At 46.8% G+C, this 19,158-nt stretch overlaps 1 protein-coding gene across 7 annotated transcripts in view; it reads left to right on the top strand.

Moving 5' to 3' along the window:
- LOC137347240 (transcription factor HIVEP3) overlaps nucleotides 1–19,158 on the top strand; it is a 388,796-nt gene that overhangs the window by 318,809 nt on the left and 50,829 nt on the right. For all 7 annotated transcript variants that reach the window (XM_068011525.1, XM_068011522.1, XM_068011523.1 and 4 more), the window contains 2 exons: nucleotides 635–6,286; nucleotides 8,656–8,801. In XM_068011525.1, coding sequence (XP_067867626.1) covers nucleotides 971–6,286; nucleotides 8,656–8,801 — 5,462 coding nt within the window. In that variant the 5' untranslated portion in view covers nucleotides 635–970. The remainder of the gene's footprint in view (nucleotides 1–634; nucleotides 6,287–8,655; nucleotides 8,802–19,158) is intronic.

The following is a 19,158-nucleotide window of genomic DNA, read 5'->3' as shown; positions in this document are numbered from 1 at the left end:
TACTGGAGGCAGATAGAGACTGTGATCCACTAATACCAGTGCATAAAGCCACCTCAGCATTGATGTGAAGGCTTAGGGGACTTCGATTTTTTTTTTGGTTCTTGGACATAGGCAAGGCCACATTTATTGCCAAACCTGGTTGACCTGAGAAGTTGGTGGTGACTTTCTTCAGTAACAACTGTTTTACAATGGGCCACTTCAGGGGGCAAAGGGACTGGGGTCATTTGTAGTTCCTGTCCCTGAAGGACCGGGCTTTTTAATCACTTACATGAAGCTTAGTTGCTTAGGCATACAAAAGCAATTCTGGCCTCTTGCGCATCCCCAATTTCCGTTGCACCACCGTCGAGGGGGCCATGTCTTCAGCTGCCTAGGCCGTAAATTTTGGAATTCCCTCTGTAAACCTCTCTGCCTTTTCTTCCTTTAAGATACCCCTTAAAACCAACCCATTAGGCCATGTTTTTGGCCACTTGCCCGAATATCTCCTTATAAAGCTCGGTGTCAAATTTCTGTAAAGTGCCTTGGGATGTTTTACTACAGTGGAGGCGCAATATAAATGCAAGTTCTTGTAGTGGAGGATGTGTTATACAAATGCAAAAATTTACTGTGGTTTGTGTATTTTATTTTTATCTTGAAGGAATACCGTCAACACCAGATTATAATGGAAGATAAGAGAAGCTATAAAGAAGGTCCCGGAGAAACCGACTGGAATGACAATCTAGAAGTTGTATGTGATTGATAATTGCTTTCAAAGGAATTCGCCATGAAGTGAACTTTAAATAAATGTCCCTTTTCTTTGCATCAGTATCAAGCAGGAATACTTTATCAGAATCCTAACTAAATAAACAGTTGGAGCAGGTCAAACATTCTCAGCAAATGAGAGCCGTGCAGGGGTTTTCTAAAAGACAAGAAGTTTAGCAAATGAATCCTGCCAAACTCCAACGAAATAGTACTTGAAGCCTTTTGCTAGGTCATGGAGCCTGAGCCAAGCACTGCACGCCAGAAGAGTACAGGAAGGTCTGATCAGAGTCCAAGCAGGAAGTCCAGGGCCGAAGTTTCTCCTCCAAGTGTTAGGTCAGCTGTTGCCTATCAGCCAGGCCAGCTTCATCCGCAAGGAACCCTCAGTGGTGACATCGTCCCACCCCAGCCGTGTTTTCCAGGACCGCTGCAGCTTCCCACGGAGCGCTCTCACCAACAGGCCCCGACACCTGAGCAGCCTAAGCACACCAGCGCTTATTCCTACGAGCAGTCGCACCACACCTCACCGCAGCTCCTGCAACAACCCATGCCACCAGCATTCATGGCCCCAGTAAAACCCGAACTTGGTCTGGAGAGACGATCATGGCAGCTGTTTGACCCAAGGGGGCCTGTTGCCTCTGGGCCTTTCATACACACCGGACTTCACTCACACGGACACCTTCTCCCCTCCCGTTCCCCCATCATTCCCAAAGAGGACCCTCAGCCTGTCCAACCTGTTTATGGCCACCATACAACTCAGGTTTCTTTGAAACAAGAGGATGCACCCAGAAAGGACAAAAAGCCTCAAAAGCCCGGCAAGTACATTTGCCAATTCTGTGGTCGACCTTGCGCTAAGCCCAGTGTGCTCCAAAAACACATCAGGTCACATACAGGTGAGCGTCCCTACCCTTGCCATTCATGCGGCTTCTCTTTCAAGACAAAAAGCAATTTGTACAAACATAGGAAATCTCACGCTCATAAACTCAAAGCGGGGCTGGTCTCGGGCACAAAAGGAGAGGCGTTTACAAGTACCTCCAGTCTGGAAATGGAGAAGCTCAGCGGGGATGAACCTGAGGAGCATACAGAAGGAGATGAAAGCACAGATTCAGAAGAAGAGACATCTGGGATGTCAGGTCACTCACTCGACCTGCCAGCCAAACATAAGCACATTCCAGGCTCTAGTTCATTCAGCGCACAAGAATTGAGTCCAAGGCAAGCGGCCTTTGTGTTAGCTCAGCAAAGTGAAACACCGTCGTTGGAAGAAGGCTCACAGGTTTCAGAATCCTCCCTTGACCTTTCCTTCAGCCACAAGCCAGAAGACTCACACACTATTAAGCAAAAACTAGCACTGCGACTAAGCGAAAGGAGGAAGGCGTTAGCTGACGAACAGTCCCAGACTTTCCTGAGCCCTGGGAGCAAAGGGAGCACGGAGTCCGGTTACTTCTCTCGGTCGGAAAGTGCGGAGCTGCAAATCAGTCCTCCGCAGACAAGTGCAAAGTCTTACGCCGAGATTATTCTAGGGAAGTATGGTCGGTACGGGCAGAAAACCTCCATGATAGCAGCAAGCGCGACCCAGAGGACACAGCAGATGGCCTCGGAAGACAAGCCTGGTGCTCTTTCATTTTCTGTGCCTAAAGCCCAGATGGAACAAAATGTTATTGAACACATCACCAAACTCATCACCATTAACGAAGCCGTGGTGGACACCAGTCAGATCGACAGCGTCAAGCCTCGTAGGACCTCATTATCAAGACGCGGTAGCATTGAGTCTCCAAAGCCAAGTACCTCCAGAGAATCCTTTCAGTTCGACCTAAAGTCACTGGGCTCCAGTAGCATAGGCTCAGATCCAAGCAGGCATACATTCTCAGCAGCACACCATGTCCATAGTGCCACCGAAACAGTGCCTCTGACAAGAAGCAACTCCATGCCTGCTGCAAGTAGCACCTGTTTCCCACCGGCGTTCAAGGGAAGCTACTCCTTTGACGATAGGATGACGGACCCTGACCAGGTCTTCAGTCACAGCCACAGCCACGGGCTAATACCACAACACCGCATGCTGAAGAGACAAAAAGCAATCGAGTTGCCTTCGGGGATGGAGTATCAGACGGAGGAAGCTGGTTATTCGGGGAAAGACACGCAGGCACTGCCAAGCAGGTCTGGTGAAGAGCAAGAACCTGCCGAGACTGACCCCATCAAGAAAACGAAGAAAGGTCCACGGGTGAAAGGATTGATGTATGAATGTGACATCTGCGGGGCACGGTACCGGAAACGGAACAACTACGAAACCCATAAGAAATATTACTGCTCAGAACTGCACGCGCCGAGATCCCGGCCGTACCTAGCACATGTTCCTCGGGAAACAGAACATAGAGCTCTACCTCATGATGTGCAACCACAGATAGTGCACTACAAGCTACGTCCATCGCTAGAGCTCACGCCGGCGAGGAAAAGGAGGAAAGAAAAGAGCATTGGGGATGATGAAGAAGCCCCGAGTGACTATAGCAGCAGATCAACCTCCTCTACTGTTGCAGTGCCGAGTGCGGCAGCTGGTGCTGGAGCTGGTCTGTCCTCGGGACCTCTGTCATCTCAGACTGCTGGCGGCCCAACGGTGATGACCCTGCCCGTAGCCAAAAGTGAATCTATGCAGGCAACGGAAGCAAGTTTGGACCTAGGAGTCAGACCAAGGCCCACGTCAACAGAAACATTATCTCAGGCCCTGAGTTCAGACAGTGGCAGCAAAAGAGCAACTGGAAAGGAAATTTCCGTCATCCAGCACACCAACACTTTAAGCAGGCCCAGTTCTTTTGAAAAATCAGAATCTCTAGAGCACTTTAGCAGTGTGGGGTCACAAGAAAGCCTGTCAGCTGAGTATCCTTCACTAACAGGTGAGGTAGAACCAATGGGAGCTTGGCAACCAGTCTCTCAACATCCGCGCCATCATCATCATCATCATCATCATCCCTTACAAGCCCGATTAGTCCGTCAACGCAAAATCCAGGTACCTGAAATTCTTGTAACGGAGGAGCCGGATAAATCAGAGAAGGAGAAAGAAGCTAGCACTAAAGAGCCAGAGAAACCACCTGAAGAATTCCAGTGGCCACAGAGAAGTCAAACTCTTTCACAGTTTCCAACAGAGAAGCTGCCACCGAAAAAGAAGAGATTACGCTTGGCTGAAATGTCGCAGTCTTCGGGCGAATCGAGCTTCGAATCCGTCACACTGACGAGAAGCCCGAGTCAAGAAAGTAGTATCTCCCACGGTTCCAGTCGCTCGGCGTCATTTGAAAGGGAAGAACATTGCAAGCCAGAAGCCACCTCGTTAAAGGAACTTGCTGGGCAGCCGTCCGAGGTCCACGCCAGACCTCCAGGCTCTCACATGCTGACTGTGCCGGGTCACTACCACCACCAACGTGAAATGAGGCGGTCCTCCTCAGAGCAAGCCTCCAGTGGGCAACATCCTTCTGAAGTGTCTGAAGCGCGTAGCAAGTCTTTTGATTACGGCAGTTTGTCCTCTGAATCGTCCTCTGGCCCTAAGCTGACCTCCCCTTTGAAAGAAAGGAGAAAGTGTTTCTTGGTTCGTCAGACTTCACTGAGTGGATACACCGAATCTGAGCCAGAGGTCAAATCCAGTTCAAGGCAAGTGAAGCATGAGCAAGCGCATGCTTTAGGTAAATCTTCAGTTCACGGTCCAGGTTCTCACTATCATTCTCCCCCTCCTCCTCCTCCATCGCCTCATTCCTGCCAGCCGAGTGATTCACAACTGCAGGCTGATACTTCCCAAGTGTTTTACACCCAGCCACCAACTGAGGCCTTCCAAGTGTTTCAGCAGCCGTTAACACAAGCAGTGCCACAACCAAAGCAATACTTGCCGCAGCAACTTTCTGCTTTTCCAGGTCAGCATCACCTTCAGCAGCAAGGGCAGATATCACCACTGCTTTCATCGCCAGTGATGCCAGAGGTGCTTTCAACTCCCATACCTCTGCCTCATGTCTCATATCCTCTGTTTCCATCGCCACTGCTTCCCATTAGACAAGCACAACTCCAGGTTGCACAACAGCTTCTGCAACAGCCAGTTGAGTTGCCAGTTCATCCTTCCTCGCTACTGCACCTGCCGCGGCCAGCTCCCACATCCGCTTCACAAGCTGTCTTCCTGCCAGTGCGCTCGCAGCTTGCCTTTCAATTGCAAGCAGAAGCTGGTAGTCATTTCAGAGAGCAAAAGCACCCATCCCATCTGTCTCCCCCAATTCGCGTTCCCTCACGCTCGCCGCCTTTCCATTCCCAGTCTGAGTACAGTTCAACTAGCGCTGCCCATTCTTCAGCCGTTTCATCCCCAGGCACTGCATCATTAACAGTATCACAGCCCTCAGTCACCGAATTTCCTGAGCCTCTCCGGCCTGTTGTATCACTCGTGGTGCCCGTCAGGGTTCAGACCCACATGCCCACCTATGGCAGCGCGATGTACACTACTCTTTCGCAAATGTTGGTGACACATTCAGCAGAAAGCCATTCTGCAGTGGTAATCTGCAGAGTAGAAGATAGCAGACCCAAAGGCACCCTCGTGTGTACAGCAGCAATGCACGGAATAGGGCTCGACTTAGCGCAGATGATTGCTGGCCACCAGAGAGACTTGTTCCAATCACCATACTTAAGAATACCATTCCCCATGACAGAAAAAAAGGGTTATATACCACTCACATCACCGACAGAGGGAACTTGCGGAACAGATAGTTATCCGTCTACCATTGGCGGAAGCAAACGAATGTTGTCTCCGGCAGGTAGCTTAGAACTGACAATGGAGACACAGCAACAGAAACGCGTGAAGGAGGAAGAGATTGAAGAGGAATCAGAAGAGAACACAGAACCAGTTAAACATTTAAGTGCAATGCATTCAAAGACAGAGGATGCTGCAAGACTACAGAAGCCTCAGCCGGCAAGACAATACCCAGCCGAATCAAAGGCATCATCTACACAAACCTCCCAAGAATGGGATTCTGGTTCAAAGCAAACTCTGTCCTTCCTACAGTCCTCCCTGCAGTCGCCCGGGCCTTCGGAGAAATACAAGCTCTGGCCGGGATACCAGTACAGAAGTAAAACGCCTTTAGGGCCAGTGAAGAAAGAAGAGTCCCAGGAGACAGTCCGAGAGAGAGCGCCTTTGCACATGCAAGAGCTTCAGCAACTCACCTCCAGCACTTTACCTGAGCAAACCACCAGTCCCAGTCCTGCAAAATCTAGCCCCCTTCTCACAGATGTTAGCGATGTCCAACAGGCACTACACTTCCCGAGCCTTCATACAACCACTAATGTCAGTTGGTGCTACTTAAAGTACACCAAGCCAAATCCTGTGCAGCAAACTGACCGAAGATCTTCTGTGTATGCCAGTTGGTGCATCAGCTTGTACAATCCCAACCTACCGGGCATGTCTACCAAGCTAAGCTTAGCGCTTCTGAGATCAAAGCAGAAGACCAGCAAGGAAATCTACACCATGGCTGCAGTTCCACGGCGAGAGACAGGGAAATTGGTCCCATCGAGCACAAGGAAACTCAGAGTTAGTGAGGTAAGGCTGCAAGGAGACATGGCTTTGATTTTAACACTGTATGTTGTTAATAGGTCCATTAAGAGGAATAGATATAAATGTTCACTAAATGTAAAAATATAAACCACATCATTTGCATGGGCTTAAAAAGGAGCCCTGAGCTTGCAATTGGGACTTAGTGCAAATTTTATTTATTTTTCTTCGTTCTCAGATGTTCTACCAAAATCATTATACCTCTTTGTGAACTTCGACAAAATCAGGTGTGTACCTCTTTGTAAAAAGAGAACTGTATTGGAGGAAGTGTTAAAGATAGCTTCTGCCCGACATGAAATGAGTTTGGCCAGTCTCAACCCAATCCCACAGCACAAAACCAACCCTAGATTGTCGATATCACTCCAAAAGACCACAAAATTACTGACATGGAAAATGCAGAAACATCAAATTACGTTGCTTTTCTGGATCACCACACCATCTTCCTCCAACGCCTTCTCTTCCACTGTCACAAAAAGTTAGTATGCAGGTACAGCAAGTGATTAGGAAGGCAAATGTTGTCATTTATTGCAAGGGAAATGGAGTGTAAAAGTAGGGAAGTTTTGCTACAGTTGAAAAAGGCGTGAGTGAGACCACATCTGAAGTATTGTGTACAGTTTTGGTCTCCTTACTTAGGAAAGGATATAATTGCATTGGAAACAGTTCAGAGAAGGTTCACTTGACTGATTCCTGGGATGAAGGAGTTATTTTATGAGGAAAGGTAGGACAGGTCGGGCCTCATCCATTGGAGTTTAGAAGAATGAAAGATGATCTTATTGAAACGTATAACATCCTAAGGGGACTTGACAGGGTGGATGCTGAGAGGATGTTTCCCCTTATGGGAGAGACTAGAACCAAGGGACAGTTTAAAAATAAGGGGTCTCCCATTTAAGTTGTAGATTAGGAGAAATTTTTTCTCTCAGAGGGTCATCAGGCTCTCTCCCCAGAGAGCAGTGGAGGCAGGGTTATTGAATATTTTTAAGGATGAGTTAGATAGATTCTTGATTGACAAGGGAGTCAAAGGGATGGGGGTTGACAGGAGAGTAGAATTTAGCCCACAATCAGATCAGCCATGATTTTATCAAATGGTGAAGCAGGCTTGAGGGGCCGAATGGTCTACCGTATGACCAACTTAGTGGGGCCACCCTTATTTAGTTCAGTCAGCTGTGGCTCAGTGGGTAGTACTCTTGCTTCTGCATCAGAAGGTTGTGGGTTCAAGTCCCACTCCAGACACTTGTAGACAAAATCTTGGCTAGCATTTCAGTGCAGTACTGAAGGAATGCTGCACTGTTAGGTGAGACATTAAACTGAGGGCCCATTTGTCTTCTCAAATGGATGTCAAAGATCCCATGGCATTCCTTTGAAGATGAGCATAGGAGGTTCCTCTGTGTCGTGGCCATTATTTATCCCTCAACCAACATCCAAAAACAGATGATTTGTCCATTATTACATTGCTGTTCGTGGAGGCTGCTGTGCACAAACTAGCTACTACGTTTCCCTACATTACAATAGTGGCCACATTTAGTTATCAAGCGCTTTGGGACATCCTGAAGTTCTGAAAGTCACTATATAAATGCAAGTCTTTCTTTTCTTCTTCTTTCATTTTTATTTAGCCAGAGGATGTTTACCAATGACTTCTGTTCCTAGAAACACAAAATTTACCTCAAGAATCCATCATGGAACCATCCTTGGTTTCCTCCTCTTCCTCATTTACATGCTGCCTCTTGACAATATCATCCACAAATATGCGATCAGCTTCGGCATGTGCACTGATGACATCTGTCTCTACCTCTTCATTATCTTGATACTTTCACTGCCTCTGTGCTGTCAGATTACTCGTCCCAGATCCAATTTTGGATGAGCCACAATTTTCTCCATCTAAACATTGGGAAAGCCAAACCCATTGTCTTGGGCCTCAAACTCCGTACCCTAACTACAGACTCCAGCCTGCTTCTTGGCCACTGTCAAAAGTCCTGTGCAGCCCATATCCTCCCCATCACAAAACCTGAAACCTCTCTAATGCATACATGTCCTTTTTAGTGACTGGTTGTCCAGTTTTGAACACAGTGCTCCAAGTGAAGTCTTACCAATGCACTTAGTAACTTCTGGTGAATTGTATTCCACTGTTCTGGCTATAAGTCCCAAAATTTTATTATCTTTTGTTAATTACTTCAATAATATGTCTGGACATTGACCATTACAAGTCTGCTATTACTCCCAGATCCCTTCCGAAGACTCCTTGTGCTGATATAAATTTGATTTTTAAAAGCATGCAGATTGGAAAAAGAAGCAAGGCATGAGAGAGGTCAACATAATACCCAAAATTGTACTAATTATGCAATTAAAATCTTCCTGCATAGATTCATATTCCTTCCCTGCTTTCTGGTGATGGTAGAAAAGAAGTCTGCAAAATAGAAAAGGAAGAAGAAAGGAGGGAGAAGCATGAAGATGACCCTTCAACACCCAAGAGACTAGAGCCAACTAGAATTAAGATCTTTGAAGGAGGGTAAGAGCAGTGTTCTAACACATCTGTGTATTATAGAGCGATGGTAGTTTTGCTTTGGAGTGCATGACCTTTTCAGTGAAGGAAATTTGCCTTGGGGATTTAACACAGCAGCCTACACATGTCATTAGAATGGCTACATTACAGACCTTTTAGCATATAGCTGGTTTGAGGCAAACTTTCCCTCCATGGTTCAAATACCAGACGATACAATTTAGGCAAATTTTCTATTTGACCCAAAGTGTAACACGGTTGCAGTGCAACTCGCCAGAGAAGGTCCTTGAAATGGTGGGTGCAGGAGATAACCAACTGTGTTTCTGGAGACAAAATAGATAGAGGGACATGGTGAGAAGGTGGGTAGGTGGAAATGTGGGCTGAAATGTTTTGAAGAATGTTTATCATTATTAAACACTCTTCTACAAGTACAGCAAGAGAACAGACTGAGGAGTTGCATTAAAAACTGTGGGTTGTTTTTGCTCATTTGCAAACTGTACAGGCACTGGCTTAAAATGAGGCATTTGGAAAGTATTGTCTCCTATTGGCACCATTCATCTCATCGCACATCAGTTTTGTGGCTAAGAGGTCATGCTGTTGTCCGCAGATTGCTCATGACGAACACAAATGATCACTAGTATTATCCTGTAACAAAGTGCGCAAGTTCCCACTTTTCCCTCATTCAGATGTAGAAGGTCTCGCTTCTACGATTGGGTTGTCTTTTAAGCAACGTATCTGGAAATTTATAAAATTTAAACCAAACACCAAAGGCTTGATTTTCAAAAAAAGAAAGTCCAATTTTCTCCAATTTTTTTTCTATTTGTTCATGGGATGTGGGCGTCGCTGGCTAGCCCAGCATTTATTTCCCATCCCTAACTGCCCTTGAGAAGGTGGTGGTGAGCCGCCTTCTTGAACTGCTGCAGTCTATGTGGTTTAGGTACACCCACAGTGCTGTTAGGAAGGAAGTTCTGAGATTTTGATCCAGTGACAGTGAAGGAACAACGATATAGTTCCAAGTCAGGATAATGTGTGACTTGGACGGGAACTTGCAGACAGTGGTATTCCCATGCACCTGCTGCCGTTGTCCTTTTAGGTGGTGGAGGTCGTGGGTTTGGAAGGTGCTGTTGAAGAAGCCTTGATGAGTTGCTGCAGTGCATCTTGTACATGGTACTACTGCCATTGTGTTCGGTGGTGGAGGGAGTGAATGTTGAAGGTGGTGGATGGGGTGCCAATCAAGCGGGCTACTTTGTCCTTGAAAGCATCGAGCTTCTTGAGTGTTGTTCGAGCATCACTCATCTGGGCAAGTGGTGAGTATTCTATCAAATTCCTGACTTGTGCTTCGTAACTGGTGTACAGACATTGGAGAGTCAGAAGGTGAGTTACTCGACGCAGAATTCCTAGCCTCTGACCTGCTCTTGTAGCTACAGTATTTATGTGGCTGGTTCAGTTAAGTTTCTGATCAATGGTCACCCTCAGGATATTGATAGTGGGCAATGGTAATGCTGTTGAATGTCAAGGGAGAGGGTTAGATTCTCTTTTGTTGGAGATGGCCATTACCTGGCACTTGTGTGGCGTGAATGTTACTTGCCACTTATTAGCACAAGCCTGAATGTTGTCCAGGTCTTGTTGCATGTGGGCATGGACTGCTTCATTATCTGAGGAGTTACAAATGGAACTGAACACAGTGCAATCATCAGCGAATATCCCCACCTTTGACCTTATGATGGAGGGAAGGTCATTGTTAAATCAGCTGAACATGGTTGGGCCTAGGACACTATCCTGAGGAACTCCTGCAGCGAGTCCTGGGGCTGAGATGATTGGCCATCAGCAACTACAACCATCTTCTGTGCCTTACCATATGGAGCATTAGCCAATAGGGTTGTCAAAGATTTCTCATTATCGGCAAACAATGGAACTCAAGTTATACTCCCAACCCACCCAACCTCATCTTGTTCCTGTCTAGTTTTCAGTTTGGCAGTGGTCATAGCTCTGTCCATAAATATAAGAACATAAGAAATAGGAGCAGGAGTAGACCATACAGGCCCTCGAGCCTGCTCCACCGTTCAGTACAACCATGGCTGATCCTTTGCCTCAATTCCGCTTTTCCGCCCACTTCTCATATCCCTTGATTGCCTCAGAGACCAAAACTCTATCCCAGCCTTCAATGTATTCAATGATGGAGCATCCACAACCCTCTGGGGTAGAGAATTCCAAAGATTCAGAACCCGTTGAGTGAAGAAATTTAGTCATACAGCACTGAAACAGGCTCTTCAGCCCACTGAGTCTGTGCTGACCAACAACCACCCATTTATACTAATCCTACATTAATCCCATATTCCCTACCACATCCCCACCTTCCCTCAATTCTCCTACCACCTACCTACACTAAGGGCAATTTACAATGGCCAATTTACCTATCAACCTGCAAGTCTTTGGCTGTGGGAGGAAACTGGAGCACCCGGTGGAAACCCACGCGGTCACAGGGAGAACTTGCAAACTCCGCCCAGGCGGTACCCAGAACCGAGTCCGGGTCGCTGGAGCTGTGAGGCTGTGGTGCTAACCACTGCGCCACCTCCTCGTTTCAGTCCTAAATGATTGGCCCCTTATCCTGAGACTGTGCCCCCGGGGTTCCAGATTCCCCAGCCAGCAGAAACAACCTCTCTACCCTTTCAAGCCCCTTCAGAATGTTCTCTAACAATTACCTCTCATTCTTCTAAACTCCAGAGAATATAGACCCAATTTAATCAGTCTGTCATCATAGGACAACACTATCACCCCAGAAACTAATCTAATGAACCTTCACTGTACCAAGTATATCCTTAAATATGGAGACCAAAACTGCACACAGTACTCCAGGTGTGTCTCACCAAAGCCCTGTACAATTTTGCTTTCTTATTCTTGTACTCCAAACCACTTGCAATAAAAACCAATATGCCCTCTGCCTGCCTAATTGCTTGCTGTACCCGCATGCTAATTTTCTGTGCTCATTGTATGAGTACACCCAAGTCCCTCTGAACATCAACATTCAGAAGTTTTACACCTTTTAAAAAATATTGTGCTTTTCTATTCTTAATACCAAAGTAAATAACGTCACACTTACCTACATTATACTCCATCTGCCACCTTGTTGCCCATTCACTTAACCTGTCTATTTCTTTTTGCAGCCTCTTTGTGTCTTCCTCACAGCTTACATTCCTACCTAGCTTTGTATCGTCAGCAACACATCCCCTTTCTGGCCAGGCTTTTCGTGATCGGTTCATCTGCCTCTGTGAACTCAACCCCAATTTTCCATTCACCAACAGTCCCACAACTTTACCTTCCCTCAGTTACTGACCATCTCAGTATCCGCTTGGCCACTATGCTGAAATAAAAGCCACTACAAAACAAACATTCTAAACCAACCTTGTCAATCAAACCATGTAATAATATTCCATACAAAAGTCAACTAATCCCTCTTGTGCATTCCCTTAGTCCCTGTCCTCCAGGTGCCTTTGCCTGTCCTAGTGCTCCTGGGCAGTGCTACCCTATTGGCTGCAGTGTGGCTGGTGGAAGGCTGCTGATTTTCAGTGGGGGAGACTGGAGATGACCTTGCAGGACGACCTCGAGCAGCTCTGGCTGTAGAAGGCCCGGCTTTGGACTGCACCAGCTCAGCTTGTGTGGCAGCAGTCTGGGCTAGATGGCTGACAAATGACAGCAAGGGCTCTGGCAGAGTGGCAGTGATGGGAAGATGAATGCTGTCGTCCTACGACAGGACAGCAGGTACGAACTCCACAGACCCACTGCCATTTGCAAGGGGAAGCACTTCAATCCTAACAATGTATTGGAGCACAGATTACTGGACTCTTAAGAGACCCTGAAAGCCCCTTTGAACACTGATATCTGGAGCTATGATGGCAGCAGTCCGAGCTTGCATGGCTTCGGTCTGAGCTTCCGCTGCAGCACTCAGACTCTAGGTGGCTTCTTCTTGTGCTGCAATAGAAGCTGAGACATCGACCATCAGACGCTGCATCATGGTTGGGTCCACAAGCGTTCTCATGGAGTCGGCCATGACTTCCACATCGGAAAGGATGGGCTCCAAGCTCTCCACAAAGCCCTGGACCAAGTTGGTGTTGGACTCCTCCATGCTCCTTGACATTGACCTCAGGTTTCTGGGAGGCCTGTCAAAGCACCAAGCATTTCAGCCTGCGTGAGCATCAGCCTTTGCCTGTACACCACCCAATTGACATCCTCGTCTGAATCCTCTGCAACAGAACTCATATGCGACCTTGCCCTCCAGCGAACTAGCACCTGCACGGCCCTTGTCCCCCATCCTGGCTGCAGGCCACACATGCCCGGCCTCTCACCAAGTGCAGATCCTACCTCTAAGCTACACTCTAAATTACACACAGATTCATTGACTACGAGTATGAAAGCAAGTGACAGTGTTTCTTCTTTATCACTGTCTTCCTGCTCTTCCAGCCCTTTTCTCTTCCACCACTGCCTGGCCAGCCTGCAGTTCTTGGAGTATCAGAAAGGAGAAAGGCACAAGGGTACGGGTGTGGTGTGGGAAGTGGCGGAAAGCAAAAGGTGCATGCTTAGGCCATCTGCAACTTACATACGAACATACAAATTAGGAGCAGGAGTAGGCCACTTGGCCCTTTGAGCCTGCTCAGTCATTCAACAAGTTCATTCTCACCTACCCCCGATAACCTTCCACCCCCTTGCTTATCAAGAATCTATCTACCTCTGCCTTAAAAATATTCAAAGACTCTGCTTCCACCGCCTTTTGAGGAAGAGAATTCCAAAGACTCACAACCCTCTGAGAGAAAAAATTTCTCCTCATCTCTGTCTTAAATGGGCGACCCCCTTATTTTTAAACAGTGACCCCTAGTTCCAGATTCTCCCACAAGAGGAAACATCCTTTCCACATCCACCCTGTCAAGACCCCTCAGGATCTTAAATGCTTATAAATCTGAAGAGATTGAGATTTGATAAGGAGGATTAGGAATGAACATTCGGTCATCTTCGATGGCTTCAGCCCCACCGCTGGCCATGGCCTTATAGCTTCTTCAATGATGGTGAGCACTGTCTCCCCCATGGGGGTGAGGATATGCAGCCGTGCCGCTAGTGAGGTTCTGCTGCATCCAGTTATGCGCCACCTTGTCCTCCAAGAAAGAGGGAACTGTGTCAGTGAATGTGACTGATGTGGCTGTGGTTGAATAGCTGTCAGTGTGTGCAAGCAGTAAGTTGTGGGTGTGAGGCTTGCTGCAGTGCTAAGTGTGTGAGGGTGAGGTGAAGCTATGAACAATTAGGAACGAGTCATGATTGATAGAGTTTGTTGATGGGTAAGTGATGTGGGTGTGATGCCACACTTGAGATTGCAGCGGCTCTTTGGCGTGTGGCCCGCATGGGCGGGCCGCCTTATTTTGGGCTCTTAAAATCCATCCCATTGAGGGGAAAGAGCTTGAGATTGTCCCAGTCCTTTCTGGGTGAGAACTCTATTGAAAACACGTCAGTCGAGGAATTGCTCAGTCAGAGTGATGCTCTGGAGATGGTCCTTGGTTTGGATGTTTCAGGCCACTGTGGAAGGTCAAACAGTTATTCACCGTGTGTGCGTATATATAACGTGTGTGTAGGTAATAGGCCCACGCTATCACCCACTGAATAAACACATCACAGTAGTTTGGAGGATGCAGATAACCTTTAAAGGTCAAGTTGCTAATGGTTCAGAAGAATTTGTTTGAATGTCAGAGATGATTCTGTGTTTTATGTGCTGAGCTAATTCGGGTTTTAAGGAGCTCAGAGTCTCATATCACGAAATGTTATCCTTATGTTGACTTACCCAGTAGAAAGCCAGATTTCCCAATATGTAAAGTAGATTAGTGCTTCTGCCCATGTAACACTAGATAGACTGAAGATCAATGTTTGTGTTGCTCAGTGAAGTGTAACACTGGCTATAGTGACAGTTGACATAGACTTGGACAACTGTTACTGTGGGCCACTGCTAATTTGCTAACTGATTTATTTGTACAGAACTTTTGCTTAAAGTATTGAAGGGATAGTCATCCACTCGCTCTGATTGCACATTGGCAATCAGTTCAGTATAAGCTAGGCAGACACTCCAGTGTAGGACTGAGGGCATACTCCCTGAAAGTTCAGTCCTTTGGATGAGACAGTAAACCCAGGCTGAGGTGAGGCGCCAAATTAAAGATATTCAAAGAAAGGGCACGGATTTTTCACGAGTTTCCTGACCAAAATTCCTTCTTCTCTAATGCCAGTTAAAAACAGATTCATCTGATTGATGCTTGTGGAGCATTACTGGTACTTTGGCCTTCTTAACAACAACCATTACACTTTCCGAGTAATATATTGTGCAAAGCATTTCACTGTGACTGATGTACCATTGGTATTGGGGTAGGGCTTCCATCAAATCAATTTAAATCCCTGTGGCACATGTAGGAAACTGATTGCATGAGGTGCATCATGCTGACCTTCTGACATAGAACACGATGCTTGGTGATCAGATCACTTGGGATAGCACAAAAAATAAACCCTGTGCTCTGTCACAGGTCCATGAATTCAAACTATTTAAGCCATTTTGCACTGCGCAGTGCGATTTTTTTTTTATTGTGTAGAATATTATAGCACAGAAACAGGCCACTTTGGCCCTGCAGGTCTGTGTCAGTGTTTATGTTTTACATGAGCTGCCTCCTACCCAACTTCATCTCACCCTATCAACATATCCTTCTATTCATTTTTCTGTCATGTACTTATCTAGCTTCCCCTGAAATGCATCTATGCTCTTCTCCTCAACCATGCCAGATAGCAAGTTCCACATTCCAACCAGTCTCTATGTTCTCATATTTCTCTGGCGAAAGAAGTTTCTTCTGAATTCCTTCTTGGATTTATTAGTGGCTACCTTAATTTTATGGCTGCTAGTTCTGGTCTCCCCCACAAGTGGAAACATTGTTAAAACAGTAAAGTTATATATGTAGGACTGCCACTCTTGAAACTCAGGCACTCAGTCTTTTAAAAGTAGATTTAAAATGAGTGGTTTGCAGAGGAGTCTGCCAGAAATCCAGGTGGGTGTGGCACTTTGACCATTTTCTGACGCAAAAAACTGAAGTTATTGTATTAGCATGGCTCTGAGTGCACAAGGGATGTCACCGAAACAAGGAAATCTGCCCACAGAACAATGACGGGACTTTTGGCAAAACCACAATGTAAGAGTGGGAAACACAAGGATTGCGAAGGGAAATTCCAAAAGTGTGTGTTTGCATTTTATTCGCTTCCTGTTTGGCTAGTGACAGGAACATGCTTTCAGGTTAGCGGTTCTGATTAAAAGGGATTTGCTAAGAGGGCTCTGCTGGTTGTAGAAGCTCTTCCGGCTCCAGGATGGGATCAGCAGACAATTGAAGGAGTGATTTATGGGTGATCTCACAGACAGGCAGATCACAGAATTGGCATTGTATTGCTACAGTCCCGTCTCCAACTATTTTTCCCATCAAGCGAGAACCACTGCATCACTGGGAAAGCTTACAGCACTTCTTAACATAATGAACTGTTCCTTCATTTGTTTCATAGAGCCATGAAACATTTTCTTAGCTGTGGCTATTTTGACACCTCAACTCACAACCTATTATCAACCTTTCGGCACAAATTTATCTTCAAGCACACTGCAGAAACACAGTTGCCAGAAGCACATTAGGTTTGGAGTCATTTGCCATTATTGCCCAACTTGCCGTCTATACTGTGCAACAGCAGGACACCACGCTGGCACTTGGGCAGTTAGCACCTAGATTGCCAGTCTGGCTGTGGATGTTCATGAATGTCAGGAGAAGGTCCATATTGTTCAGTAATGTGGGAGGCAGCTGGCCACCCAGTACAGATCAGCGGCATGGTCCAGTTTGCCTGATCTGGTCACTGATCGGCGGGCACTCACTTAGTAACATCAGACCATAATGCTTCCATTGCAGCACTGCTGGAAGCACCAGCCAAAACCCACTGTTGAAGCAATGTTTCAGCACTTCCAGTCGCAAGACCACTAGATTGTTTATAGTGCTGGGGCCATCTCTGGCCTCACTGCTCATTATTGAAGACAACCTGGTTGTATAAAGCAGGCATCTAATAACCAACGGCTACTTGAGCTGAGCCAGAACCAGTTGGAACACTTCCAGCCAGCGTTGGCCTCTGTAGTGACGAATGAAGTACCAACAGCAACAGACTGAAACATGATTAGATGTGGTTTTGGTGCTTTGCCGTCACCTGGTTTGGTTGAATTCGCACTTCACTTATTCCTAGCAGGGTTTCAAAACCATTACCAAATTAATCTGCGATGTGTTCCCCTCCAGCTTCATTCCAAGAGCCACTCTGCTATTTTTCCAGTGCTCACTCAGTATGAAGCAGGGGAAAAGCTGTGTAAGATGAATTCATTTGCAACAGGCTGTCACACTGAGTAACATTTTTTTGATCTGTTAATTCCCCTGGGGACTGTAATGAGGTCAGTGCTGAGGCAACCGGGGACTGTCTGCTGAGATAAACTCTCACTGACCGACTCCTCTGAGTAAGAGCAAAAGATGTAATTTGTCAGCTGATTCATTGCTTCAAAGTTAGAAACTCGTGGGTTCAAAGTCCTAGTCCAGGACTGATGCTGACACTGTCGCAGGCTGACACTTCAGTGCAGTACTGAAGGAGTGCTGCACTGTAGGAGGTGCCATCTTTTGGATAAGACTTTAAACCAAGGCCCCATTTGCCTTCTCAGTTGAAGGCTATGGGCCAAGTGCTGGCAAATGGGATTAGGTAGACAGGTCAGGTGTTTTAATGCATCGGTGCAGACTCGATGGGCCAAAGGGCCTCTTCTGCACTGTATTATTCTGTGATTCTATGGGCTGGATTTTGTGGTGTCGTCGTAGACTGAAAAGGCAGGAGGAGCCCTGTCTTGGCCTTTCAGAGTCCCCCGGGCGCGATCTTGCATTGTTTCTGCTCTATGTGCCTGGCCCAGGGATCCCCATCCCTTTAGAGACGGGGATCCTGCTTCCAAGCTGCCCACCGATCACAAGGCTGGCAGCTCAGCAGTATAAACAGTGCCACTGTGAGTGGTGGCCATTGCTGGTACTGCAGAGGCCTTGAACCCAGGCCCAGTGCTGGAGACCCGGCCTTCAGGTAAGTGAGATGGGGTCATGGGGCCAGTCCAGAAGGCCCTGGCGAGGAACGGCGTGTGTGTAGTGCAGGGGGAGGGGGTCCAAGGGAGGTGGAGTTTTTCCTGACCTTCCCGTGTGACAGTGGCACCCCCCTGCCGCTGGTTAAATCCCAGCGGCTGGTGGGGGCAGGGAATAGGCCCTTAAATGGTCGTTAATGGGCTACTGAAGGGCCTCACTTGGCCTCTGGGCGGGAAGGCCGTTGTCGGCAAAATCACTTGGTGAGGGGGAGGCGATGGGCTCTCCGCCCCCTACCCCCCACCTCCAACCCCACCTCAGGGGGGCCCATAAAATCCAGCTCATGGTTCTGTTTTGAAAAAGAGCAGGGGAGTTCTCCCTAGTGTCTTATGAAAAACTCACTCCCTCAATAAGCTTGCACAATGGGCTTATAATTGGCAAATGAGTTTCAACAGAGATAAGTGTGAGGTATTATATTTTGGTAAGGAAGATAAGCAGATCACATTACTTTTTTAAAATTCTTTTCATGGGACGTGAGCATCACTGGCAAGTCCAACATTTGTTGCCCATCCGTAATTGCCCTTGGAAAATAAGAATCATAATGGTATCGAGGAACAAAGGGATCTGGGAGAACAAATACATAAATCATTAAAAGTAACTACGCAGGTTAATAAGGCCATTAAACATTCAAGTACTAGGGAGATAGAACTGAAAACTAGAGCAGTTATGCTAAACTTGTATCAAACATTTGATAGACTTGTGTACAGTTCCGGTCGCCATATTATGTAAAGGAAGCAGTGGAGAGGGGGCAGAAAAGATTTACAAGGATGATACCAGAAATGCAAGATTAATACCTGTCAGGAAAGGATGAACAAGCTGGGTCTTTTGTCCCTGGAATATGAGTGGCCTAATAGAGATTTATAAAATTATGGAAAGGTTTGATAGAGTAGATGCAGGGCCATCAATATAAGATAGTCACCAAGAAATCTGGTAAGCAACTTGGAAGAAATTTCTTTACCCAGAGTGGTGAGAATGTCGAACTCCGGACCACAAGGAATGGTTGAGGCAAATAGTATAGATGCATTTAAGAGGAGGCTAGATAAGCATATGAAGGGGCGGCGCAGTGGTTAGCACCGCAGCCTCACAGCTCCAGCGACCCGGGTTCAATTCTGGGTCCTGCCTGTGTGGAGTTTGCAAGTTCTCCCTGTGTCTGCGTGGGTTTCCTCCGGGTG

The sequence above is a fragment of the Heterodontus francisci genome, chromosome 31 (genome assembly GCF_036365525.1).
Source record: "Heterodontus francisci isolate sHetFra1 chromosome 31, sHetFra1.hap1, whole genome shotgun sequence".
Lineage (NCBI taxonomy): Eukaryota > Metazoa > Chordata > Chondrichthyes > Heterodontiformes > Heterodontidae > Heterodontus > Heterodontus francisci.
Note: the sequence above shows the minus strand (reverse complement) of the source record. Positions and strands in the feature narration are given on the sequence as shown.